The following is a 26,993-nucleotide window of genomic DNA, read 5'->3' as shown; positions in this document are numbered from 1 at the left end:
CAGTCAGTCTCAGGAAAGAAGGAGGGAAGGAAAACGGACAGGAAAAAGAGTTACTTACGCCAGAGCAAAGGCCACCAATGCGCCAACCACCACCACGAAGTCCAGGATGTTCCACAGGTCTCGGAAGTAGGAGCCGTCCTGCAGAATCAAGCCCTGGTCTATCATCTGTAGGAGAAGGATGGGAACGGCCACCGATGAGCCCCAAGGTGCTAGTCATTCGGGCCCTGAGCTCTGGGCTCCGCACGGCAGTGTCTCCACTGCCATTGCCTCTAACCCAACCCCGCACAAGGATCCAAAGAGCAGGAGGACAGGCCCCACGGGCTCTCTCCACTGAACTGTGAGGCCCGAGGCCCTTTTCAGAGCCACCAAGGTTCCCTTAGACTCCTTGGCTCCCAGCACCCCACCAGCCCTCCCTTTCATTAGTGGCTCAGAGCACCAGGCATTACCGCATATGCACAGATGGGAACAATCCCAGATGGGTGAGGATGGAACAAGATATAAGTGCAGGTCGTGAGGGTGGCAGGGAACAGAGTGGAGGGCAGTGAGTATGGCTGGGACTATACAAGGCCAGGAAGATTCATCCCTACCCAAGCCTTGGCCAGGACACTGGCTCAAACCAGGAAGCGCGATGACAAGGTGAGAACAGTCCCCACTCCTGCGGGACTCCCACTGCCTGCCTGGGAGGGACCTGACCCCTCCCCCCAGGCCATTCCCACAGGTCTGTATCAGTCTAAGGAGAGCCACGTGGTCATGTCCTGCCACAACAGACCTCTCCAGGATCTGAGGCTGGAGGAGGGGTCAGCAGAGGCCTTACTGAGCTTCTGTCATTGGCCAGGAGGTGACAGCCCTGGGGAAGGCACTGTCCTAGAGGCGCAGACGGGTGACCCCTCCAGCCCCAGAGTCCAGGTGCACTCCAGTTGCTCTTACCTTTATAACCATCTCAAAGGTGAACACGCCAGTGAACACATAGTCAAAATACCTCAGCACCTGCAGGACACATAACATGGAAACCATCAGGCTACATACAGTCCTCAAACACAGGCTCTCCTGCATGCCCACCCCAAGGCCCACTCATTTCAACCTCAGAACAGAAGCCTGGAGTTATAACTGCTAATTGATGCAGGGAGGAGAGGAGCCATGGATGTTGCTGGGGCCGCATGATCTGGTGGCCAGTCCTCGGCCTTTCCCTCCCCGTGGTCAGAACTTAACATCTTGGGTCTGAATTGCCCCACAGATTTCTCCCCTGCTGGGATCCTTGTCAGTTCCAATCCTCCCTGCCCCCTCATCCCTCCTAATATCCATCCTGGGCCTCCACAAGTTGTTTTAGCTCCCCATGTAGAGCTGCAGGGCCCCACCTTCACCCATGCCCCTAGGTCAGACTCCACATCCAGCCCATGGATGGCGGCAGCTGTGGTTGAGTCAATCAGTCGTGCTCAACTCTTTGCAACCCCATGGAATGTAGCCTGCCAGGCTCTTCCATCCATGGGATTTCCCAGGCAAGAATACTGGAGTGCATTGTCATCTCCTGATCCAGGGGATCTTCCTGACCCAGGGATTGAACCTGCATCGGCAGAATTCTTTACCACTGAGCAACCATGGAAGCCCCTTTCAAAGCCCTGGCCGGCTCTCAGGGTAACGCTCCACTGATGAGCATAAAGGTAAGCAAGTATGGTTGGGGAGTTAGGGTTCGGGTGGGGGCTGGTCGTGAAATGGTTCACACTTTGCTCCGAGGAACAGGACTGGGCAATTTCTTAAGCCCTTCCCGTCCTCTAGGAAGCTTCTTTAGCTCACTGTAATGTTGGAATGGTAGGCTCTGGGAGAAGACAGCACCAGGGTACCGTGGAGGCTGGCAGACAGCCCCCGTGCACGCACTTTGTTGCGCTCTGAGTTGGTCAGGACGGGGTCCTCGGCCGCCAGGGCGATGCTGCTGGCTGCGATCACCAGGAGGATGCACATCTCGAAGTAGCGCAGGTTCACGATGTAGTGGCAGGCCCTGCGGATCCTGTGGGCAGCGAACGAGCTCACTGAGCCGGCCCAGCTTCCCTCCCACCCCATCCTTCTGCCCCACCCCCATACACATCAGCCTCCTCCAGACAGCCAGGCCTTGGCCAGAGGAGGCCGTGGGGAGAGCAATTTAATTTCTCAGGCACCACCCTTGATTTAAAACCCCAGTGGGGGAAAGTAATCAGATTGGTTAGAGGCTGCAGCATGCAAGCCAAGATACATTATCTGCGTGCGCATCTGAGCCACCGTGGGGAGCAGCAGCCAGCATCCAAAGATACACGCTTGGGTGGCTACACATTGCCTTCCACTGTGCCTCAGTGTCTACTCCCCCACTGTACAGAGACTAGGGCAGAGCAAGAAAATCCTAAGAACTCTGAAACATAAAAACAGACCTTGATTCTAAGATTCCTGATGAAAGCAGCAACTGGTTTTCCTGAGCCACGGGTATTCCAATCAAAGTGATTATTCTATCGACTGACTGCATCCTGGCCTCGGTTGGCCTGACACCTCTTAGCCCAGGTTCCTTCCTTCCCAGGGCCATGCTGGAATACTGCCCACTTGGTCACTGAAAGCCTTCTTGTCTTCCGAGACCCCGAAGCTGGTCTACATATATATCTTGCTGACTTCCTGGGCAGAATGCGGCTTCTCTTTCAACATCCCATCTTTTCTGAATCTAACCTTCCAGATTCTTCCTTGCCCATCCTACCTGTGGTCTGAGGAACACACCCACTTCAAAACTGATGAGCAGGGCAGTCAATGGATGACCCAGTTATCCTAAGCTTCCTATTCTCAGCTCTGTCCATCTCTGGAATATTTGGTGACACATCCCAAATAGATGTCCTCCCTTCCCAACTTCCCCCGCAACCTACTAACCAAAGACTAGATGAAGGGTCCTTTCCTCTGACATTGCCCATGTTGTTCTATCCTAAATGACTCTTTAGACTATGGGCATAGAGTTCAGAGGCTTCTCATTAATTCCATGACCCACCTCAACTAGTGAGCACCCTGGAGGCTTTCAGATATCTGGCCATACTCCACCAGGAAGGCTCAGGAGGAAGACTGGACTCTCATCCCTCCTTCCCATCACCCTGCCCTGGCTCAAATCTTGGCTCAAACCCTCTAGCACCAAAGGGAGGTGGCAATGGAGGGTGTCTTACGGGTTGGTGGTGCTGAAGATGAACATCGAGCTGTGGGGCACCATGGCCTTGCCCGTCTCACGCTTCTCCTTCTTCTGCTGCTTCTTCTCCACCTCCTCCTCATCCTCTCTGATCTCTGCCTCTTTCAAGGGACTGGCTTCTCCATCAGTCTTGTTGCTGACTATAAGAAGAACATGTGGAACTCTTGAGAAACCTTGCTACATGCAGAATGGTGCCCTTCACTTTCCACTGGGGATGGGACGAGAAGGTGGGAGAGGGAGCTAGGTAACTGCCCAGCAAGGTGCCTGTGAAGGTCAGGGTGTCTGTTAAATTGCACTGAGTGAAGCCCAGGCTCTCTTCCTAGCCCTACCCCTTCCCTAATTTCAGGTGTAGAGCCTTTTGTGCCACATAAATAACAATCATGTTTCCCTAGGTAAGAGAGAATGTTTGTTTCTCTTGTAAAATTTACAAACTTACCTCTATCTAAAATCTGTATTCTTTGTATATATTTACTTAGGGCATTTTTCATGTTGGTACACCTGAACAGGAGAAGGCAATGGCACCCCACTCCAGTACTCTTGCCTGGAAAATCCCATGGACGGAGGAGCCTGGTAGGCTGCAGTCCATGGGGTCGCTAAGAGTCGGACACGACTGAGCGACTTCACTTTCACTTTTCACTTTCATGCATTGGAGAAGGAAATGGCAACCCATTCCAGTGTTCTTGCCTAGAGAATCCCAGGGACAGGGGAGCCTGGTGGGCTGCCGTCTATGGGGTCGAACAGAGTCGGACACGACTAAAGCGACTTAGCAGTAGCACACCTGAACAACATATATTATTATTCCCCTTCTACAGGTGGGAAAACTGAAGTTCAGGGAATTCAAGGACCTATCCTAAGCTCATACAGCTGGTGCTGTGCTTAATGGCTCAGTCGTGGAGGATTCTTTGTGACTCCATGGACTGTAGCCCACCAGGCTCCTTGTCCATGGGGATTCTCTAAGCAAAAATACTAGAGTGGGTTGCCATGCCCTCTTCCAGGGGATTTTCCCAACCCAGGGATTGAACCCAGATCTCCCGCATTGCAGGTGGATGCTTTACCATCTGAGCCACCATGGGAAGCCCAAGAATACCAGAGTGGGTAGCCTATCCCTTCTACAGGGAATCTTCCTAACCCAGGAATCAAACCGGCGTCTCCCATATTGCAGGCAGAGTCTTAACCAGCTGAGCTATCAGAGAAGCCCCTTACAGCTGGTATACATTCCCAATGTAGAATTCTATCTCCTTTCAGTGAAACCACACCACAGTGGAAGATTTTAAGAAGCCATGACTCTGTCTGTGGCTGCCCTTCTGGCTGTTCGTGTTCCAGTCCTGATTAACGCAGAAATGAAACTGCAGTATTCATGCAAAGATGGGTCTATGACTTCTCCCAGGATTGAGAGGATGAAGAAGCAGAGACCAAGTGCGGCTGCTGGGCTTCTGCTCTGAGTTTCCACATGGAAGGTCCAGTGTGGGGTGAGTGGCAGAGAGGACGAGGCCATCCAAGCAGGGCAGGGGCACCTCTCCCACATTCCCATTCAGTGAACGGTTCTGCCCTGGAGCCCTGTGTAAGTAGCAAACCTCCAAAGTCCCGACCCCTTTCAGGTCTTTCCCAAAGGTGAGTCATCCAAAGCGTCCAAAACCCCTCTGATAACACGCTCTAACCTACGGCCAAGGGCAGGGACCAACCCCAGAATGAGAACAGAAGAGGGTCAAACTTTCTTAATGTTGTGTCTCATAAGAGTATGTGTCAGCTGCTCAGTCGTGTCTGACTCTTTGTGACCCCACGGACTGTAGCTAGCCTGCCAGGTTCCTCTGTCCATGGAATTCTGCAGGCAAGAGTACTGGAGTGGGCTGCCATCCCCTACTCCAGGGGATCTTCTCGACCCAGGGATGGAACCCAGGTCTCCTGCATTGCAGGCAGATTCTTCCCTGAGTCACCAAGGAAGCCCAACCCTCTTTTATGAGACATACACCACTATGACCCTCATAAAAGAGGGTCCAAAAACACTTCCTTATTAGTGCACAAAATTAAACAAGACAGCAGGGGTTACTGGACATGTGAGATTATAAAGTAGTACCGGCATTCCGAAGAATACTTTGAGAGGTATTTCAATTGAGAAGGTGAAGAAATGGAGACAGAGCAGTGAGAGAAAGAAAAACGGGGAGAGAGGACTGCTTTGTGAAAAGAAAAAAATACAGGAGGAAAAAAGCAAGAGTGGAATCCTGTGGTCACAATTCAGTGCCAAGGGGACAGATGGTGGTGGGGTTATGTAGAGATGGGTATGGGGTTGGGGCAGGGATGGGGATGGGGTAAGTGCTTTTGGGTTGTGTTTCCCTTTAAGGTCTCACAGATGAATATCTACCACCTCTGGGAACTGTGAGATAAAGTGTGACTAAAAGCTCCTAGGAGAAAGAGAGTCAATAAGAATAAAAGATTCAAGAAATGTTAGCACAGAGGAAGGTCTCAGAGGTCATCTGGTTCAACGCTCTCACTTCACAGATGATAAATTGAGGCCTCAAGACAGAGAGGGTTTTTGGAGGCCACGTGCTGAGCAGAACCAGGGCCAACATGGGCCCGCCTGCCAGTAATGGTCCCCTAACTTATCAGGTGGCCAAGCACCTGGGGGAGGGGCGGCCCAGAGAATATGCCATCAGATATCCACAAGATAAATTAAGTAGCTGAATAGACAAAGGGGTACAGAATCACATGTGATCTCTCTGAAGACTCTGGGGGGGCCACGGGCTGAACGACATTTTATGGATAAAATTTAAGATTGAGAAAATTCTAGCTTAGTTCTCTTGCCCCTGCTGCTGGTACGTCACTTCAGTCGTGTCCGACTCTGTGCGACCCCATAGACGGGAGCCCACCAGGCTCCCTTGCCCCTGGGATTCTCCAGGCAAGAACACTGGAGTGGGTTGCCATTTCCTTCTCCAATGCATGAAAGTGAAAAGTGAAAGTGAAGTCCCTCAGTCATGTCCGACTCTTAGCGACCCCATGGACTGCAGCCTACCAGGCTCCTCTGTCCACGGGATTTTCCAGGCAAGAGTACTGGAGTGGGGTGCCATTGCGTTCTCCAATGCATGAAAGTGAAAAGTGAAAGTGAAGTCGCTCAGTCGTGTCCGACTCTTAGCAACCCCATGGACTGCAGCCTACCAGGCTCCTCCGTCCATGGGATTTTCCAGGCAAGAGTACTGGAGTGGGGTGCCATGGGGCTAAAACTGCTGCTATTCTTTCATATGTTGAAGAAGGGTTCCATCCCATTGGTGGGGTTTTCCCTGCAGCTTTCCTGGGATGACTCCAGAACCATGCCTCCCCCAGCCTCGGGGGGTGGGGATGTGTGGGGGAAGCATGCCTCCCCCAGCCCCGGGCGGGGAGGGGGCGGTGTGCGGAAGGGGGCGGGCCCTGTGTTCTCACTGTGCACCACGGTTGAGTCCACCAAGGGGCCCACGTCGGGGATGGTGACAGTGACGCTGGTGCTCTCGGTGGTGGCCTTGTCCGTGTTGGCCGTGACGCAGGAGAGGTCGGGCTCGCTCTGGCTGACCCGGCCTATGTCCAGCTTCACGTCCCCCAGCAGAGCCTGCTCACTGCTGCCCTCCGGCTCCTGCTCCGTCAGGGCTGCGTCCTTCCCCACTTCCAGCTCCGGCTGGGGTGGGACAAGGGGTGTGTCGGCCTCATCCAGGGCTCCTGCCAGCCCGGAGCCTCTGGGCACCATCAGACTGTTGGTCCTGTGAGGAGAGAGGAGAAGACAGCTGCTGCTCACATCAGGAAGCGATTCTGAAACGGCTTCTGTGCCTGGCGAGAGGGAAAGGTGGGGGGAGTCCACATGGCCCTGCTGGAGAGCACGTGGCACCTGCTGTCTCCCTCCTCACCAGGCAGAGGAGCTGAGGTCTACTGGAGCGGCATCCATTGGCTGACTCCTGCACATCATGTCCTCCCCACTCCCAACAGGGGATGCCCTGGTTTCCAGGGGAACAGATCTCACTGCTATTGTATTGACACATACTTCGTAAAAGATGCATTATACAAAAGGGAAAAGTGAGGTTCAGAAAGGCTTACATTGAAGAATCCCTAACACGGGCCACACTATCTGTCTCCAGGGCACTCCTATGTTGCATTTACCTCCGTAAGTCCTGGCATCGCTCTCGCTCTTCCTCCTGGATCATGGGTTCTTTGCCCCCATGGCCAGCCCTGGGCTCACGGTCCCTCTCCCCCTCGCTGGGCACAGCTTCGTCCAGACTCCGCTCCTGGCTGGCAGACCTGCTTCTGGAGGTGGAGGAGGGCTCCCTGCCCTCGGTCCTGACGCGGCGGTGCCGGCTGCGCCGCTGGCTCTGCCTGTGCCGGGCCCGGTCCCCGAAGGTCACCACCGTCTCCCCACTGCCCGCCTCCGGCTGGGTCGGGTCACAGTTCCCGTGACAGGGCCGGGCCAGCCAGGGTGGCTCCCGTTTGCCCAGGGCCAGGGGGCTCCTCTGGCTGTCCAGGGCGCTCGCCAAGTCCCCTCCATCCCCTTTGAGGGACCCCCCACGGCTGACGCGCTCTTCCTCACACTTCTCCAGCCCCAGGCCCAGGGCTAGCCCCTCGATGGCCCGGGGTCTCCGGTAGAGGCTGGGGTGCGCGCTGAGCGGGTTGAGGGGGCTCAGCGGGTTGAGGGGGTTGAGGGGGTTCATGGGCGGGGCCTCCTCCTTGTTGAGGGCCTCCTGGCTGGACATCTGCATGTGCCTCCTCAACTGGCTGGTTCGCTGCTCCCACACGGACATGTGATGCCGGCGCCTCCGCTCCCTCCTGCCAAAGGGGAGAAGGTGAGGGCGAGGTCAGAACAGCTGGCCAAGGGCTGGGGAGGGCGGCCACGGGGGCCCAGACCAGCCTGCAGTGGCCAGGGCACAGGGTCAGGGGGAAACACACGGTGGGGAGCAAACGGGAGAGCCCAGGACCTGCAGACAGGAAGCACAGAAAAATGTGAGGGGCCGAGTGGGTGGTTGGACCAGTGCCCCCCAGTTTTGTGGGGTCTCCCACTCTGATCCCTGCCCTGAAGTAGCTGAGGAGGGGCGAGGGCAGCCCAGGACTGAGTCCCGGTGGCCAGGGCCTGCAGACAGTAGTACGAAGGTTGCCAGGTCTTCACTCCCTGCTCCCCTTTGCTTTAAGGGCATCAACCTGTACTCTCTCTATGCATGGCAATGGCCCTTAGTTCAAGGTCAGAGGCCTTTCTTCCTCCTCCTCTCCCTCTCTTTCCCTTTCCCATGCCAGCCTGGGAGAGCTAAGGCTGAGAAATACAAGGGCAGGTCCTATTAAAGGGAGACTGACGACAGCAGGGAGCAGACCCATGTTACAAAAAGTTTGGGCATGACCCTCGCAGCGATGTGGTGGGGTCTCTTCCACAACCACTGATAAAATCCAAGGGTCTCTATGTCCAGGGCCCACGAGCAGCTCATACTCAAAACCACCGCTGAACAGTTCAGCTTGGAGGCCTAGCTGACCATTCACGTGGCAGCAGGAACACTCAAACACGATACAGGGTGGGCTTCCACGGGTGGTGGAAGGTGGACGCTTACACCTGCACGCCCGTGTGCCCGTGGGCGCACCTCTAGAGCCCGTGCAGGGGATGCTCACAGGTGCCCACGCACATCCTCACTGGGGCCCACACGAGCTGTCCACAAGCGCCCGCATGAAAGGCACCCCACTGGCACAAACAACCCACGCCGACACATGTCCACTCACAGGCCACACGGAAGAGCAAACTGCACACGGGGTCACATACCTGAGACGCACACTGAGAAAGGCACACGGTGGGTGGGGCGGAGGGGTGGATCCACAAACCACGTGCACGGAACGCACACACACACACGCCACGGCCCACACGGACGCGTGCACGCCCACTCCACTCAGTCCCTGGCAAGGACAAAGACACGGTGTCCCCGCACCCACACGTAACCACTCACAAACACGCAGACCGGTACACACATACAGGTGGCTGCTGCGTGGCTCCCACATCGACATGTGGTGTCTTCTCCTTCTGTCTCTTCTGGGGAAGAAAAACGGACAGGTTCAGTTCACCCCCACCTCTAGGACCCGCCAGCCCCACGGCCACCAGCCGATCTCCAGGGAGAGGCACAGAATCCCCTAGGTGCCTGCTGCCCTCTGTACACGCCCAGCCATCAACTCTCCAAGGGACTGGCCTTGGTTCCTTGCTGTGTGCAAACATAATGATCTAATATATTGAAGCGAACATGCAGGCACGCATGTTCAGGGTTTCTCAGTTCGTAGAAGCTTTGGACGCTCAGTCATCAAGCCCTGCTGGCACTCAGGTTTCACCTAAGTGTCCTTCAGAGACCTATTCTGGAAACCCTGTAAACTTGGATGAAGTTCATTTACTCCTGATCATATCTAGGATATTCACAAAGGTATGACTCCCCAGCTCATCCCTCTCATCTCACACAACATGCAGGGAACAAATGGTCTAGCGTGCACGCCATTGGCCCGTGGCCAAAGGCAGGGCCATCGCGCTGGGGGCTGCCATCCACATACCTCAGGATGTGAGTGGTGTCCCCTGCACGTGTGCACCGTGCTGGCCCTGGCCGAAGGCCTTGAACACTCTGTCTATTCAGCTGGGTAAAGCACGTATTACCCTTCCTGGCCTTGTGCAGGGAAAAATCTCTTCTACACACACACACACGTGCTATGTCCTTTCGACCACAAGGTCAATGGAAAGTCAATGGTAGGGTGAGGGCATCACCCACAAAGGCAAACAGGAAAAATGGAGCTGTCAGCACAGGGTCAGTGCTCAGGTGGAGAAAGACATGTCTGGGACACTTGTGGAATGAGCCTGCCCCAGTTCCTGGGGTGACAAAACCAGTCTGGCCCAACGGACCCTGCCTGGACCTGGGAGGTTGGCAAATGTGGCTTCTTTCCTGATGAAACTGACACCCACCCATGGAAAACATGCAGGCAAACTAGTGTTGCTCAATCGCCATGTCCACATCCACAGAGCAGCCTGGTCCAATGGGCAGGGGGAACAGAGGCAGCTGGTCTGAGCCTGGAGAGGCACAGGGCACAGGAGCACCCCGGGGCTGGATGTGGCCAAGACTGTGGAGATGCCTGTGACTAGATCCCCAGCATCCCTCAGCATCAGTGGCTGCCATGCACGCGGAGCAGCCATGCCAAGGGGCATGGCGGCAGAGAGAAAGAGAAGCACACACTCTAGACAGGCAGCATGCACGCCCACCAGGAAAGCACCTTCCACCAGCTGTGCAGTGATACCTATGCAGTGATAGCTCTACAGCTATGCATGAGACCTGGGTTTAATCCCTGGGTCAGGAAGATTCCCTGGAGAAGGAAATGGCAACCCACTCCAGTCTTCTTGCCTGGAGAATTCCATGGACAGATGACCCTGGCAGGCTACAGTCCATGGAGTCCGACATGACTGAGCGATTAACGCTTACACCAGCTATTTGCAAATTCTCAAGTCGTCACACACTGGCCCTCCAGAAGCACGTGTGGAAGAGGGTAAATACGTGGAAGAATTCTCTGCATGCTCACAAGTGTACGTGCACACATACACACACACACAGAGGCCAGGCCAAAGAGAAAACCAACCTCTCATTTCCACACAAATCAGATCCACACTTCAAACTTTACTTCCCCACTTACACATACAAAGATCCAGATTCACATCCCATCACAACCATTAGTACATCTTCAACATTCCTACAATCACACAGAGAAGCATCTCCCCAATTCACACGCATGTGACCTCACACACACCCTACAAGAACCATGTGGACCAGGACAGGTGGCTGGTATTCTTCATTTCAAAGATGGAGAAACAGGGACTCTGAGATGCTAAGAGGTTCTCGCTCTAATGTCACAGCACTGAGCGACAGAGCTAGGTCTAGCCCTCGGGTTTTTTGGGTTGTAATAACGTTCTAGCCGCCACATTCACACTCAGTCATATAGTCCGGAAGTCAGGGGTCTGGGCCTGCATGTCCAAACACACTCTGTTGTTCAGCCAGCAGCACACTCATCACATCCAAAGCCTGTATCTCTACTCACCTGGGACGGTCACAAAGTCCCTCCCACCTCACTGTGCCCGGATACGCACGCAGCTCACTCCCTACGGCCTGTGCCTACCAGCATCTCATTCATTCTTTCATTCCACAAATAGCGAGTTTCCACTCTGGGCCAAGCGTGCTTCCCCCTCATATCTCCAAACCCACTCCTCCTCCAGGTTTCCTCATCTCAGGAAATAGCACCACCCACTCCTAAAGTGGCAGCCAGCTCCACCCACTAGCATGTTTGGATACCTGCATGTATTTATTTTTAGCCCAAACTCACGAGTGCAGGGAAAGTGGGGTAGAAACTGCTCGAGGCGCAGAGAAAATTCTAGGGAAGAAGGAGTCGTTTCATCTTTATCGATCTTTAACGAATTTTGGAGTGGGTTTTTTTCTCACTCACAGAGGAGGGGCCCAGAGGCCAGGCCTGCCTTCAATTTTGAAAGGCGAGAACAAGAGGACAGCCGTGCAGGGGAGGCCCCACACATAACTCTGGAATGTCCCTACAGGGCGAGGCCGAGGACACTGAGAGCCTTTCGCACGAGCTCTGGGAAGGGAAGGGCACCTCGCTGATCAGTTTCAAGTAACAGATGACAGGGTCTGGGTCCAGCTGGACACAGGTCCAGCTGCCAGGTGCCTCAGACCCTTCCCAGACATACCGCAGGGCCCCGCACAGTCCTCATGTGGGCCCAGAAGCCCCAACAGGAATTCCGTGGTTCTGTGGTCAGCCTCTCCCCAAGGTCCTCCCCCAGTGCCACGCAGAGGTCAGCTGCCCAAAGGGCCCCACGGTCTGCTAGTTCCACCAGCAGCCACCAGGGCCAGGCTGGATCCTCAAAGAGGGTCTACACTGGCTGCTCTAATGTATCACCCCCCGCCCCCCATTCTCTCTCTAATGCACTCCAACTGGATTTTGTTCCCACTGGGCCACTTACATGGCTCTCGTGAAGTTCACTAACAGTGTGCATTTTGCCAAATTCAATGCTCCCTTTTCTGTCCTCATCTCATGGGATCTTTCAGTAGTCCTGAGCTCTTCCGTCCACTTCTTCCTTCCAGAAGCATGTTCTTCTCCATGTCCCCAGGACACCCTGCTCACCTGCTCTCCTCGTGGGTTTCTCCTTGAACACAGGGTGCTCTCTGGCCCCTGGCCTCAGCCTCTCAGCCCACCTCTACCTGGGTCAGCTCTCCTGGGATGACAGCCTAAATGCCATCCAAATGCAAATGCTATACCCCCAATCCTTATTTCTAACCCTGACTTCTGAGCTTCAGACACACGTGGCCAATAGCCCATTCGGAATCTTTACTTGCTCATCTTATATGCATTTCAGATTTAATGCCATCAAAAGGAACATTGGATTTCCACCATCTTCAAGTGAGCCATAAATACCACCACCACCTCTCCAGTTACACAGGCATCAAACCTTAATACCTGGCAGAAATGTTTGTTTCTCCTTTTTTTTTTTTTTCATCTCTACTTCCATCACATTTATTCCATCAGCTCATCCTATTGTCCTCTCTCCAAATACAGACTGAATGAGATGAACTCTCATCTCCTCTGTTGCTACTATCATGGTCTAAACCACCACTAACTCTCACTGCTTTACTCAGAGCCAATCTCTGTCTTCCTGCCTCCAGTCCATTCTCCACAGAGCAGAGTGACCTTTTCAAGTATAAATCAAATCCTACCCATCCTTCCCCTCTAGACCCTCCTACAGTTGCAATCAGAACAAAAGCAAAGTCCTTCACTTGAGCCTTTAGGACCTCCCCGGCCGTACCTCCTTCTCTTCCCCTTGCTCCCTCCACACCAGCCACACTGGGACCTTACTGGGAATGTTCCATCTTCATAACATCACACAACCATCTTCTACACATTTCGGTCTCTGCTTAAACATCCTCTCTTCAGAGAACTCCTCCCAAATTGCCCAAAGGTACTGCACCCAATTCCTATTCCTCTGCCTTAGTACCCTGTTTTACTTATATTATAGAAGTTCTATCTACAATTATTTCTGTGCATTTATCAGCTATCTTGCTCACTGAAATAAAAGTTCTGTGAAAAGAGAGACCCTGACCCTGTCTTGCTCAGTACTGTATTCACAGGACGCTTCCTGGCACAGAGCAGGCTCCCTCCAAGGGTCAACAGCTGTGGCGCTGAGCACTGGGCTGTCGACACAGGAGCCCAGGGGTCTGTGACGTGGGGACAGCGACTCACTCGATGGAAGGCATGTTGGGTGCAGACATCGGGCTGACCTCCTTGGCCTTCTGCAGTGCATGCTTCTGGTTGAAGGCCTCCTCTTCTTCTTGTTCATCCTAGACACAAAGTAGAGATGGCGTTGTCTGGGATCCCCATGAAGGAGAGTAGCTTCCTCGGCCCTGCCCAGAAGGGCTGAGGGAGCTTCTGGAGACCTGGAGAAGCGAGGAAAGCAGAGCAAGAGGTGAAACAGGCAGAGTGAGGTCATGTTGGCTCACAGACCTCCAGCAACTAGCAGTCAGGCCTCCTGAGACAGCAGCCTCCACAGCCCTGGTGTGGCCAGCTGTTCTGGCCCCCATCCTGCCCCACAGGCCCCCCATGTTTCCTCAGGAGAGACTTGAAGGTCTACCCCAAACCCCAGCCCTTGGTGGAGGTGGCCAGGGCTGTAAAGGTCAGAGGCCAGAGCTGACACTTCTCGGATGCTCTTCAGTGTCCGGGCGTGATGGAGAAGGACCTTCCAGGCAGAGCTCCTGAGATGAACGCCACAGCCCTCATCACATCCTCTTCCCTGCACAGCTAAGTGACCCCTACCCTGGTGCTCAGGCAGGGATCTCAGCCCCTCACCCACACTCCAGCTTATAAATGTCTTTCTATGTGATGACGGCACGGAAACCCAGTTCAGGTAAAATGACTAGGGCTACTAAGATTGCATATGTTTTCAAAGACTGCTCTGGTTTTTACACACGTCCTTTTGCTTCATCCTTGCTGTCCTCCTAAGAGGTATGCAAGGCAGATATAGCATTCCCCCCCCCCTTTTTTTTAACAGATGAAGGAAGCAACACTAATAGAGACCAGGGGTCATGCCTAAGCTAAAAGGGCCAGTAAGGGACAGATGTGTGACTCACAGCCAGCTTTTCAGCTACAAGAGCTTACCCTGTCTGCAGGTAAGAAGACCCTTGAGAATGCAGAGAAGAGCAGGTAACCCTCAAGGAATACACGGAAAAAGCTCATAAACATCACTAGGATGCTATGGATTTTGCCTTAAACCAAATTTGTATTATGCGGGGAGAAGGTTTCACTCATCTCCCCAGACAATCCCACTGCAATTGTATTGCCTCTACCCCTGAAGACATGACTCAGAGGAAAGAAAGGAACTGTACTTTGAGAAATATGGTGTCTGGCTTCTTTGAAACTCACGGAAACTTCCCCCAAGATGAAGTGAGCACTGGAATACCCCAACAGCCACAGTCCTGGACCCTCTCACCCTCAAACCCAGAAGGGTGAAGGCACATGATTGAGGTCACACAGCCACAGGTCACAGGAGCAGAGGTGGAACTTAAATCCAAGACTCTGGTGTTTTCTCTATTTCCCAAGTCACAAGCCTGCAAAGGCTATCTTTGAGAATCTGCAGTGACTAAGTGATCATCCTCAATATCCAATGAGAGACCCCATCTGGTCCAAGGCTCAGCAAACTCAGTGAGAGTGAACCAGGCTCCCTTCGTGGACACATGTAGCTCTCCGGGTGTCCATGAGCTCCCAGAAGGGGCCTTCCCTGCAGGCCCGAGACAGGCAGTGCAGGCTTCTGGATGTAGCCCCAAAGCCTAGTGGGCACCCAGTGGCCCAGACAACCATTAGATCCCTGGAGAATAAGGCTCACCTTGGTCAGCTCCTGGGCGTTGGCCAGATTGTCCACAGCGATGGCCAAGAACACATTCAGCAGTGTGTCTGGGGCAATGAGTTAAGGATGGGCAAGTAAGAAAAGCAAAAGGAGCCCCAGCAAGGCTGAGAAGGCATCTCCATGCCTTTCCTGTCTGGAACACCAGCAGGGACAGTCACCCCAAAGAGTCACTTAAGCAGGGACTGTGAGCGGGGGGGGGGGGGAGGGGGGAGAGATATTATGCAGCTCTGTTTGAAGGATAATACGTCTTCTCTCCTTCCACATATCATCTCTTTGCACCGGACAAAGAAATATACCTGAATCAAACCCCCCAGGGAAGGGGGAGATGGAGGGAGGAGGCATTTGCACAGTTACAGCCTCTAATTACAGCAACATTGAATAGAGAACCACTGAACAAGACGGGTAGGGAACAAGAGGTAGGAGTTCATCTCTCCTTTCCAGAAGGCTAGAATTGAAGCCCAGTCATGCTAGTCTGACCTTAAAGATGAACAACAACAAAAAAAGAGATTCTACAGACTCATTACTATCTCTCAGTAATGGGATGCTAACATTTCTCAATCTTCTTGTCCTGGGAGGCGCCCATATTTCATTTAACAAAATGTCTCAGGGCACACAAGATCATTATGGAGCCCATTTCTATTCCACGCTCTAACCTCAGATGTCCCAATTTTCTAATTATCCTCGAGGCTCATGTGTTATGGAACATACATCTGTTTTAGCACAAAAGTCCAGGTCTGATTACTCTTAGAGTAACAGGAAAATTAAGGTGCTATTACGGCAAACTGGCCTACCATTTCTGTGACTCACTGCCTAGCTTTCTGTATATGGGTTTCTCGTGTTTGTTTATAGTCTGCTCTGACCCTTAGAAGTTTTCAGAGCAGAAAACTTAGAGGAACATCTATGCTCCGTGAGACTGTGCAAAAGGCAAAAAATACATCTGCAACACATGGCTGTCCCCTTTTCACTTGAGTGATCTCAATTCAAGACAAGTCCCACTTGCCCAAAACATCATGTAGAAGTTTCTGGTCTGTGGAATATTCAAGTAAACGATCTCATTTTACTATTTACAACTAATGAAGGACATAGATATTGTTTCCTCTTTTCAGATGTGAAAACTAGAACTTCAGAGAGGTTAAGTGACTTTCCCAAGGCCACACAGCTGGTAAGCAGAGCTGCTGGGATTAAAACCTAAATCTTCCTTGTCTAGATCCCAAGACTAGTCATGGGTTTGGGAATTAAATGCACTTTTTTTCTAGTCTCCCATTATAATTTAGTAATTGACTTTGATCAACTTATTTCCTCTAAGATTTGTAAGGTAAGGATTAGATGAAATAGTGCCAAAAACCATTTAGTATGAGGTCTTATGAATAGCACAAGTATGATAAACGCTAGCTAAACGCTAGCAGTATGAACATTAATTACAGTACTGAGAAGAGAAGCGAAAAGCAAAGGAGAAAAGGAAAGATATAAGCATCTGAATGCAGAGTTCCAAAGAATAGCAAGAAGAGATAAGAAAGCCTTCCCCAGTGATCAATGCAAAGAAATAGAGGAAAACAACAGAATGGGAAAGACTAGAGATCTCTTCAAGAAAATTAGAAATACCAAAGGAACATTTCATGCAAAGATGGGCTCGATAAAGGACAGAAATGCTATGGACCTAACAGAAGCAGAAGATATTAAGAAGAGATGGCAAGAGTACACAGAAGAACTGTACAAAAAAGATCTTCACGACCCAGATAATCACGATGGTGTGATCAGAGCCAGACACCCTGGAATGTGAAGTCAAGTGGGCCTTAGAAAGCATCACTATGAACAAAGCTACTGGAGGTGATGGAATTCCAGTTGAGCTATTTCAAATCCTGAAAGAGGAGGCTGTGAAAGTGCTGCACTCAATATGCCAGCAAATTTGGAAAACTCAGCAGTGGCCACAGGATTAGAAAAGGTCAGTTTTCATTCCGATCCCAAAGAAAGGCAATGCCAAAGAATGCTCAAACTACCACACAATTGCACTCATCTCACATGCTAGTAAAGTAATGCTCAAAATTCTCCAAGCCAGGCTTCACCAATATGTGAACTGTGAACTTCCTGATGTTCAAGCTGGTTTTAGAAAAGGCAGAGGAACCAGAGATCAAATTGCCAACATCCACAGGATCATGGAAAAAGCAAGAGAGTTTCAGAAAAACATCTATTTCTGCTTTATTGACTATGCCAAAGTCTTTGACTGTGTGGATCACAATAAACTATGGGAAATTCTGAAAGAGATGGGAATACCAGACCACCTGACCTGCCTCTTGAGAAATCTGTATGCAGGTCAGGAAGCAACAGTTAGAACTGGACATGGAACAACAGACTGGTTCCAAATAGGAAAAGGAGTATGTCAAGGCTGTACATTGTCACCCTGCTTATTTAACTTATATGCAGAGTACATCATGAGAAACTCTGGACTGGAAGAAACACAAGCTGGAATCAAGATTGCCGGGAGAAATATCAATAACCTCAGATATGCAGATGACACCACCCTTACGGCAGAAAGTGAAGAGGAACTCAAAAGCCTCTTGATGAAAGTGAAAGTGGAGAGTGAAAAAGTTGGCTTAAAGCTCAACATTCAGAAAACGAAGATCATGGCATCCGGTCCCATCACTTCATGGGAAATAGATGGGGAAACAGTGGAAACAGTGTCAGACTTTATTTTTGGGGGCTCCAAAAATCACTGCAGATGGTGACTGCAGCCATGAAATGAAAAGACACTTACTCCTTGGAAGGAAATTTATGTCCAACCTGGATAGCATATTCAAAAGCAGAGACATTACTTTGCCAACAAAGGTTTGTCTGGTCAAGGCTATGGTTTTTCCTGTGGTCATGTATGGATGTGAGAGTTGGACTGTGAAGAAGGCTGAGCGCCGAAGAATTGATGCTTTTGAACTGTGGTGTTGGAGAAGACTCTTGAGAGTCCCTTGGACTGCAAGGAGATCCAACCAGTCCGGTCTGAAGGAGATCAGCCCTGGGATTTCTTTGGAGGGAATGATGCTGAAGCTGAAACTCCAGTACTTTGGACACCTCATGAGAAGAGTTGACTCATTGGAAAAGACTCTGATGCTGGAGGGATTGGGGGCAGGAGGAGAAGGGGATGACAGAGGATGAGATGGCTGGATGGCATCACTGACTTGATGAACGTGAGTCTGAGTGAACTCCAGGAGTTGGTGATGGACAGGGAGGCCTGGTGTGCTGCGATTCATGGGGTCGCAAAGAGTCGGACACAACTGAGCGACTGAACTGAACTGAATATTTTTGAGAACTTATTAGGTGGAAGGCTCTGTTCTCTGTTAACATAGAGAACTACCATATGATCCAGAAATCCCACTCCTGGACACATATCTGGAGAAAACCATAATTTGAAAAGATACATGCACCCTGATGTTCATTGCAGCACTATTTACAATAACCAAGACATGGAAGCAACCTAAACATCCATCAACAGATGAATGGATAAAGAAGACATGGGACATTTATACAGTGGAATATCAGTCAGCCATAAGAACTAATGAACTAATGACATGCAGCAACGTGGATAGACCGACAGAACATCATCCTAAGTGAAGTGAGCCAGACAAAGGCAATGCTGTCGCCTATATGTGGAATCTTAAAAAAAACGATACAAATGAAGTTATACACAGAAAAAAAGTAGACCCATGGACATAGAAAACAAACTTACGGTTACTATTATTAAAAGGGAAAGAGGGGAAGGTATAAATTAGGAGTTTGGGATTAACATACATCTATTACTATAAATAAAACAGAAAACCAACAAAGACCTACTGTATAGCACCCACAACCATATTTGATATTTTGTAATAACCTATAAAAGAAAAGAGTCTGAAAAAGAATATATATATATGTATAATTGAAACATTTTTCTGTAACCTAAAATGAATACAACATTGTAGATCTACTATACTTAAACAAAAATAAATGTTTAAGTAAAAAAAAAACATATAATTAATTCATTAATATTATAATCTGGTTATTACTATTTCAGCCTATAGTGATCTCTGTCCTCTCTTATTTTCCCCAGTTCATAGTCCCTCCAATTATTTACTGTAACAGACTCACATGATTTTATCTGTGATGATAATCTGATAACCTGGATGTTATGATATATGATAACTGGGATGATACTCTATCTTATTTATACTCATCTTTTACCCAAATAGCAAATGTTCCTTAAGAGCGGGATCCTGGTTTCTCTTAGTACACCTAACACTGTCTACCCCGTTGCTACCCACCCTCTACTATCACCAGCATCACCACCACCACCACCACCACCACCACCACCTCCTCCTCCTCACATGCTGGTCTAGGCCAGCAGAATAGAGAAGCATTTTAAAAAGGATACAGTTTCCAAACAAGGTAAGCACAATGAAATAGATCGCAGACCACATGCCCGAGCTGACCCCACCCTGGGAGCGGATCCCGTTGTACATCACCTCATTCCAGTCCTCACCCGTCAGGATCTACACAAAGCACACAACAGGCAAATTAGAGCCCTGGGTTGGATGAGAAAATGGGGTCAATGGAAAGGGGAAAATTCTGAGTCTGGGTCTTTTCCATTTACCCTCTTGTCAGGGAGGAAAAAAGTCACACCCATGAATAATCCTCAATTGCCTTCTGATATGTAAGAGAATTTTAGCCATTGAAAATGGAAGAAGAATATCAAAAGGAAAAGTTCTATTCCTCAAAACGTAGAATCTCCGGTCTCCCATCCCACACCTCAGCTTTGCCAAGCCTACGGGAACCACACAGATCAGGTGGTTCAGGCACTGATGGATCATCTTCTGGAGCTGCCAAGATACAGCTCCTGAGGCAGCAGCACTGCTGGAAAGAGCCTCAAGGGCTCCAGTTCCAGAAAACTGGGTTCTGGTTCAGTCTCATATTCTGGCTAAATAGAGTTCTCCTTTAGCTCTTAAGCATCGCCAGTTTTAAGTTTCCTCCCATGATTAAAAAAAAAGAAAAAAGGATTGGATGGGGGTGGAAAAGATTCTTCATTAAATGGACATGTAAGTTAGAAGGTACTTCAAATTTCATAAAACCAGAAATGTGATGTTACTGAATGTCTTTGACTTAACATCTCTTGCAAACTCACAAATGTAGGGAGAAGGCCAATGAGATCATCACAACAGAGCTCTTTTATTATTCGTTAACAGAGTTATAGAAATCCTAGGAATTACAGTGGTGATGACTACTCAATAAGCAAAAGTAGTAAGTACTGCCTGAGAGGAGCCTGGAGAGGAAAGGGAGGATTCTTTTACAACATCATCACCTTGAAGGATGTGCAACAAGGGATCCCAAGTAACATTTTTAACATCCTCATACCTGGAATACAGTCATGATGGCTGCAGGGAAGGTGTCAAAGTTTGCGGAAGGAGTCCCATCATTAAAGTTGAACCTGAAAAGGAGATTCAGAGAGAATGAAATGAAAATCTCACACCAAGTTTTCCCTTCCCCAAATTATGCCATTTTCATCACCCCTTTCCCCTTTCTTCACATCCCTGTCTTCCCTACTCTCCTCCCATTCCAGTAACTTACGAAGATGGTTTTAGTGATTACTACCGGGAACTGTGCACTTGAAGGGCACTGGTGATGGGATCTGGATTTATCTTGACTCACAAGACCCCAAGCTGCTCCTTTCAGGGGCAGCTCCAAAGGGAGAGGTCCCCTCAATAAGAACCCCGTATGGTGTGGAAGGATTAAAAACAGAGACATTCGTTTCACACATAAGGTGCATGGTTGATTTGGGCCATGGACAAGAACAAACACATGGTAATATGGTGAACAAACTGGTGACCCCAGAGCTCACAGGATGAAGATGAGGTTTTGAGGCTGCTTTGGCTGGAAACTTCATTGGTGCTTACCTGCCCCCAAACAGCTGCATTCCTAGCAGAGCAAAGACAACAATGAAGAGGAAAAGGAGGAAGAGTAAACTGATGATAGACTTCATGGAACTCATCAAGGAGACCACCAAATTCCGGAGGGATGCCCAATACCTACAAAAACCCAGAGAGCGTTATGGCAGTGAACCGGATACCAAATTACCCCCAGGCCCAGTTGGGCATCTGCCTGGAGACCTATGAGTTAAGCTGCATCTGGATACTTGTAGGAAGGAGAGATGGAGCAATAATGTGGCTTCCCTTGGGGAGCTGGCACAGGAGCTGGCACTCAGGCATTTTCCCGGGTTTGGTCTTTGGAGACGGAAGAGAAGCTGAAGCATGGAGTAGAAAGTGGGGTGAGGAAAGGGATCCTGTGGTGAGGATGTAACGCAATATAATGTGGCAGAGAGGAGCTTCCACGCCCAGGGGTGGTTGGGAAGAGTCTAGCTTCTAATCACTTACTTGGTTATTTTAAATATTCTTAGAAGCCGGAGAGCTCGCAGGACACTGATTCCGAAAGATGTACCAGGTCTGAAGATGGCCCAGACTACTTCAAAGATGCTGCCCACTGTGACCTAAAGAGCCAAAGCCAGCCACAGTGAGAAGAAAAGGCAAAGGGGGGAGGAGGAGGAGGGGGAGGAGGGATTCCTCAATCAACAGTTCTCATTGGGCTATTCTGAAGTTAAACCTTTCCCTCCCCACTCTTCCTCCCTCCAATCTTCTTCAAAAGTCGCTCAGTCCTGTCTGACTCTTTGCAACCCCGTGAACTATACAGTCCATGGAATTTCCCAGGCCACAATACTGGAGTGGGTAGCCGTGCCCTTTTCCAGGGGATCTTCCTAATCCAGGGATTGAGCTCAGGTCTCCCACACTGCAGGCGGATTCTTTACCAGTGGAGCCACCAGGGAAGCCCACCTCCAACAGGACCACCTATTTGTGAAGGTTGCCAAGGAAAAATGAGACTCTACCACTTCTCTCCCCACTCTCCTCGCTAAACTTCCTCCTTCATACTGTAGATTGTTTTACCAACTGCTCTGTCTTTCCTGAAAACTACAAGTCATTCACCACTTCTGCATAGATTTGACAGCTGTACTGTTCTTATTAAAACACCTTGAACAGACAGACAAAAGAGCAGTCCTCAAACAAGAAAACAAATTTAAATGAATACAGGTTGCTTTCCAATAGAAAAACTTCTGAGAAGGTCCACATTCTCTCACTGGCCTAGAATTTAGTGCTAACAAGAATATTTCAGTCACCTGTGCATGAAATGCCTTTCACTCACTCAGGCCCCACACACCTGGATGTGATGGTACTAATTATGGCATAGAATCTGATTGCTATAGGAAGCAGCAATGTCAAATTAGCCATTCAATTTGTTTTATGTTTTAATTATATGTTTATTGAAGGTCTAATACATTCCCCACATTGCACTAGGAGAAATAACAGAATTTAATCCTCGCAGCAATGCTGAAAAGTATGTACATAAGGGAACTAAGATAAAAATGGTCTTTCACTAGTTCTTATGCCTGAAAATTGCCTCTACCCAGAAGCATATGTTCCAAGTTAAAATGCAGGTTGGCAAGTGCTCAAAATCGTTAGCACCTAACTGGAGATTTGGCAGAAAAAGAAGTGGGTTTGGCAGGAGGAGAGGTGGTTCAGGAACCCAAAGTTTTGCAACCTAGTTCTGCTGCTAGCTGGCTGTGTGAACTTGCACACGAGGTCCCCTGTTGACTCATGTGTAAATGGGTAGCCTAATTCCCAATGCTTCACATCGTGGGCAGGACTGAAAGTGACAGAGGAGAAAAATGCATGTGAAAGCACCTTGAAGAGCATTGATAATGCACACATTTATGTGTCATTATTATTTAGGAATGTGGACACTGGGTGAAGTCTATGTGGGGACTTGCTAATATAAGAGGGTGTGTGTGCATATGAGTATGAATGTTTAAGGGTGTATCTAGATAATTTTCTCAATTTTAAACTGAACTAAAAAATAAATATATTTGTTTCTCAGTTTTGATCAAACCACTTTCCGGAAACAAGTCTTTTGTTCTTCTCTCCCAGGCTTCCTCCAAGGTAATAAGCAGTTCAAAATTCTGGCTATGGGGAGCTTTGTAAAATTTACTGAGCTATATACACTGAAGTGTTTACTCTCTGGTGTGCGTGTTACACATTTCAGTAAAAACATTAAAAATAAAAGAGCATTTCAAAAACCCAAACAAATCCTCGTACGGCAAGTGTTCACTCATTCCTGACCTCCCTTTGGCTAATCCTATCTATCCTCCTTTAATAAATTCTGATTTCAAGGCTCCATGCTGAGCCCCGGAGCAAGGTGCTTATCTCAAACCACAGCATAGCAACCCCAGGCAGAAAGATGGGCGGCTCCAGGGCACTTACCCCAAAGTCAAAGCAGTTGAAGGAAGAGTGAAAATAAAGGCGAGGCCCCATGCCGTACATCTTCAGGGACATCTCTAGAAGGAAGAGCCCCAGAAACAGAAACTCTGCATAGTCTGAAAGCATTAAAGGCAGAAGCATTGGTTGCATGGACAGCATGGGTTCCTGTCCTCCCCGACCCCTCCCCACCACCTACGGAGGAGCCCTCAAGAGCAGCGGGACCCACACGGGCAGGACAGTCAGTGACCACGGACCAGGTCAGTGCCAGGCAAAACCTCTCCTTGTCTGAACACACTCAGGCCCAGACTGAGTCCCAGCACACTCCACAGGTCAGCTCTGCTCTCTTCTGACAGGTGGGTTTGTCACTGCCATTTATGTGGCAGATGGCTTTCAGGAGACAGAAAGGGCTTAAGCATGGCTTTGATGAAAGAGCTGGATTTACTCTTCACACACACCCAGCTGTGACAGCCTCCAGGAGACTCACCTGCACCCTGGGGCAGCCTTACCAAGGGCTGACCTGTACAGGTTTCCTTTCTGGTCTGCTGAAAGTATTCATTTCCCTAAGAACTTGCCCCTAGGACTTGGGTGACCAAGACTCCCTAATCCCTGAGCCTCCTGAAGGCACTAAGTGAAGGCCCTGGATTATGCAAGGTGTAACACTATGTTGTTGACTCATCACTGAAGATTTATTTATCCGATTCAATAATGAATGACAGCTGGAAACAGTCATGGGATAATCCCTGAGGACAACTCTGGCCTCGGCCACAACGTGGCAGAGAGGCAGAACTCTGGGCGGGCAGAACCACTGCCAAGCCCACGTGACACCTTGCTCTCTTGACATTCACACACCAATCGAGCGGCAGCCGTGAGAGCCAGCAGTCAGCGTCCACTTACAGAGGAGGTGGGTGAGCCACTGGGGCTGGTTGTGGTGGACGATGGCCACACAGGCGGTGTTGAGAGCCACCAGGCTCAGCACGATCCAGTAGAACACCTGGGACTTAACCATGTGGCGGATAGAGATCCGCAAAAGTCGCTCCTTGTGCCGGAAATAGGAGGCCCCGTCCACCTTGGCGCTCTTGATGCTGGCTCGGGCGAGAGGTGTGCCTAGCAAGGGAGAAGGAAGGAGGAAGAATGAGGCTGCAAAAGAGGTCACCCTCCATGACAAAGGGGCATTCATAGGTCCAGGTGGGCAGCTTTGGTCCCAGGGCTAGGGGACTGCCCCGTTGCAGACCCTGGGGCAGCCCCATGTTACGAGCTAAGAGTTTCCACAGCGCAGCAGGGAATTCTGCTTTTCCTCTGGGCACTCTTGGTCATAGGAAATGGAAGGATGCCCCGGGGCAGGATAGCAGGCATACAGCCGGTATCTTGAATTCTAATAGGATCCTGTTTATGTTTGTAACAGATTGAGCTTTTCTTTTTAAATATGCTTCAGGCACTGGAATCATTCTGCTGCATTTGTGATTTTTCTACCCCTGGCAACCTGAAGCAGTGATGAGCTCTGTACGCCTCTTCTGCCTTTCAGGATGAAGTCAAGACCCTTCCCTTTTTTTCTGAAGAAGAAAAGTCTGCCATCGGCCAGGCTAAGAGAACCTCGGATGGAACAGCAGGCAAGTTATAGGGTTGTCAGTGGGAATCTGTTTAAGCATCACATGGAAGCAGGTGATGCAAGTAGGTAGATGTTACTATGATTAAGCAAATGATTGCAGTTTCTCATATGGGCCTCCTCAGTGAACAATATCCCAAAGTGGGTGCTCATTAGCACATCCAGGAGAGAGGATACACACGCTGAAGAGATACATCTGCCACACTTGAAGAATCTGGGTTGGATTCTTGGCCCCAAACCCCGTGTTTCACATAAACATTATCCCTTGGTCCATTTTTTTTTTTCCTTCTTTAAGTCACTGTTGATGAGATTAGATTCCAGTGCCTTTCCCTAATTACATCCCAAAGTTCTGGATTCTCTGGGCTCCCCTCCTCCTTGTGGCGTTTCTCCTAAGATAGGATGCTCCCTTTCACGGGAGGTTCAGAGCAGTGAAAGATGATCCGACAACCTCCACTCACCCACAGAGGAGATGTCCACGCAGTGCTCATCGCTGGAGTCCCGTGCCATGGCCTCGGTCCGGCTCCTTTTGATGGTTGCCCTCCGAAGCACTACACCAGGGAAGCGAGAGGCAGAGAGAGGACATGAGAACCACCGGATCAGTTTGGTCAAAACAGGACTGTGGCCTAGAGGCACCTGTGACACAGGCGCCTGCCTTTAAATACCCGAATCAGGGTGAGAGAAGTGGCAAACGTCTACAGAAATGCGGCTCCCCTGCTCAGCAGCGCCTCTGACACACGAGGCTCTTGAATCCCATGCAACAAGGCTCCTGACTCCTTGCGGGAGCTCTTCTAAACGCAGTAGGTAAACAGGCACCCTGTATCTATTTGTTCTGGCTCTTCATAAACAATGTCACTTCTTGCCAGTGAAAGTGGTCCCAAGATGCCCCCCGCAAACTGTCAAAGAAGATCCGTTTCTGAACCACTGGTTGTATGATGGCCTTTTCATTGCCCATTATCAATCACACGCCCTGGAACAAAACAACTCTTGGATTTCATTTTCATCACTTTAAAAAGCATTTAAACTCATGACTCAATTCCCTTCCTTTTAAAGCATGAGGGATTTTATGACAGAGAGACTCGCATTTCAAATCCCAAAGCACCCCTCTTTTCTTTCTCCTCTTTTGATCAAGACACATAGCCACCACAGATGAGGGGGCAGATGAGAGAGCAATGAGGCCTTGGAGCACTTCCTTACCTTCTAAGGCTGACGTTCCAGCATTTTTGTTTTCTTCAGCAAGCATGACTTCCTCTATATGGAAACAAATGGCTTAGTAAATTATCGGTAAATGCCAAATTATTTTGCGAGATGAAAATCCCTGAGGAACAGCTCTGGCTCCAGGGCAACGTGGAGAGAGAGGAGTTCAGAGCTGGTTGCAGGCACCAGCATCAGAAAGACATCAAGGGTCACGGACGAGCATCAGAACAGAAAGGAAGGTCTTTGGTGAAGGGGGCACCGGGGCTGATGGGTTAAGACTCAGCTCTTTGTCTGATACACCATTTAGGAGAATAAACAGCTCTGAGAGCGAGAGTTGATCTTTTTAACTAAAATCCTCCTAAACTGAAAAAAATGAAAATTTCCATTTCTGTTTTCTTTTATGCAGGTTCCTTAAAGCTATTCTGGCAACAGGAGTTCCTTAATTTTGCTTGTTTGCAGTAGCCCCCAGGTCATAACACCTCCCCCTCACTCAGAAGATGAGACCACGTTTATGGGGTCCAGCCTACTTCTTTCAGGAAAGAAGCGTAGGAAGATGCTCACCGCCCCTCAAAGAGAGGAGCAGGCTCGTGGGCTTGCTTCTTCTCCCCCCACCATGTCCATCCTGCTTTGTTGAGCAAAGCCTGAGTTGAAGAGGCTTAAGCCCATCATGAAACTGTCCCTGTGACATAATAAACTATAAATATTTGGTTTTTGTTCGCCATTCAGGCACAGAGCTTCCAAAGCCCGTGGGACACACTGTCTTTTGTATGCTAATGAGATGACTCACCGAGGAAG

At 49.8% G+C, this 26,993-nt stretch overlaps 1 protein-coding gene across 3 annotated transcripts in view; it reads right to left on the bottom strand.

The window, feature by feature from the left end:
* The window catches only part of CACNA1E (calcium voltage-gated channel subunit alpha1 E), a 337,992-nt gene that overhangs the window by 71,580 nt on the left and 239,419 nt on the right, over positions 1 to 26,993 (bottom strand). For 2 of the 3 annotated variants that reach the window (XM_015475247.3, NM_001191123.3), the window contains exons 9-25: positions 26,199 to 26,252; positions 25,463 to 25,552; positions 24,296 to 24,505; positions 23,405 to 23,517; positions 21,470 to 21,582; positions 20,993 to 21,124; positions 20,454 to 20,526; positions 19,477 to 19,594; positions 15,063 to 15,130; positions 13,427 to 13,524; positions 9,138 to 9,194; positions 7,298 to 7,957; positions 6,593 to 6,903; positions 3,162 to 3,321; positions 1,873 to 2,002; positions 928 to 987; positions 59 to 165 (exon numbers count right to left, since the gene is read on the bottom strand). In XM_015475247.3, coding sequence (XP_015330733.1) covers positions 59 to 165; positions 928 to 987; positions 1,873 to 2,002; positions 3,162 to 3,321; positions 6,593 to 6,903; positions 7,298 to 7,957; positions 9,138 to 9,194; positions 13,427 to 13,524; positions 15,063 to 15,130; positions 19,477 to 19,594; positions 20,454 to 20,526; positions 20,993 to 21,124; positions 21,470 to 21,582; positions 23,405 to 23,517; positions 24,296 to 24,505; positions 25,463 to 25,552; positions 26,199 to 26,252 — 2,554 coding nt within the window. The remainder of the gene's footprint in view (positions 1 to 58; positions 166 to 927; positions 988 to 1,872; positions 2,003 to 3,161; positions 3,322 to 6,592; positions 6,904 to 7,297; positions 7,958 to 9,137; positions 9,195 to 13,426; positions 13,525 to 15,062; positions 15,131 to 19,476; positions 19,595 to 20,453; positions 20,527 to 20,992; positions 21,125 to 21,469; positions 21,583 to 23,404; positions 23,518 to 24,295; positions 24,506 to 25,462; positions 25,553 to 26,198; positions 26,253 to 26,993) is intronic. The other variant, XM_024976061.2, reaches the window with a different exon arrangement.

Source organism: Bos taurus, chromosome 16, assembly GCF_002263795.3.
Source record: "Bos taurus isolate L1 Dominette 01449 registration number 42190680 breed Hereford chromosome 16, ARS-UCD2.0, whole genome shotgun sequence".
NCBI classification, from domain to species: domain Eukaryota; kingdom Metazoa; phylum Chordata; class Mammalia; order Artiodactyla; family Bovidae; genus Bos; species Bos taurus.
The sequence above is the reverse complement of the archived record's forward strand: the minus strand, read 5'-3'. Positions and strand labels throughout refer to the sequence as shown.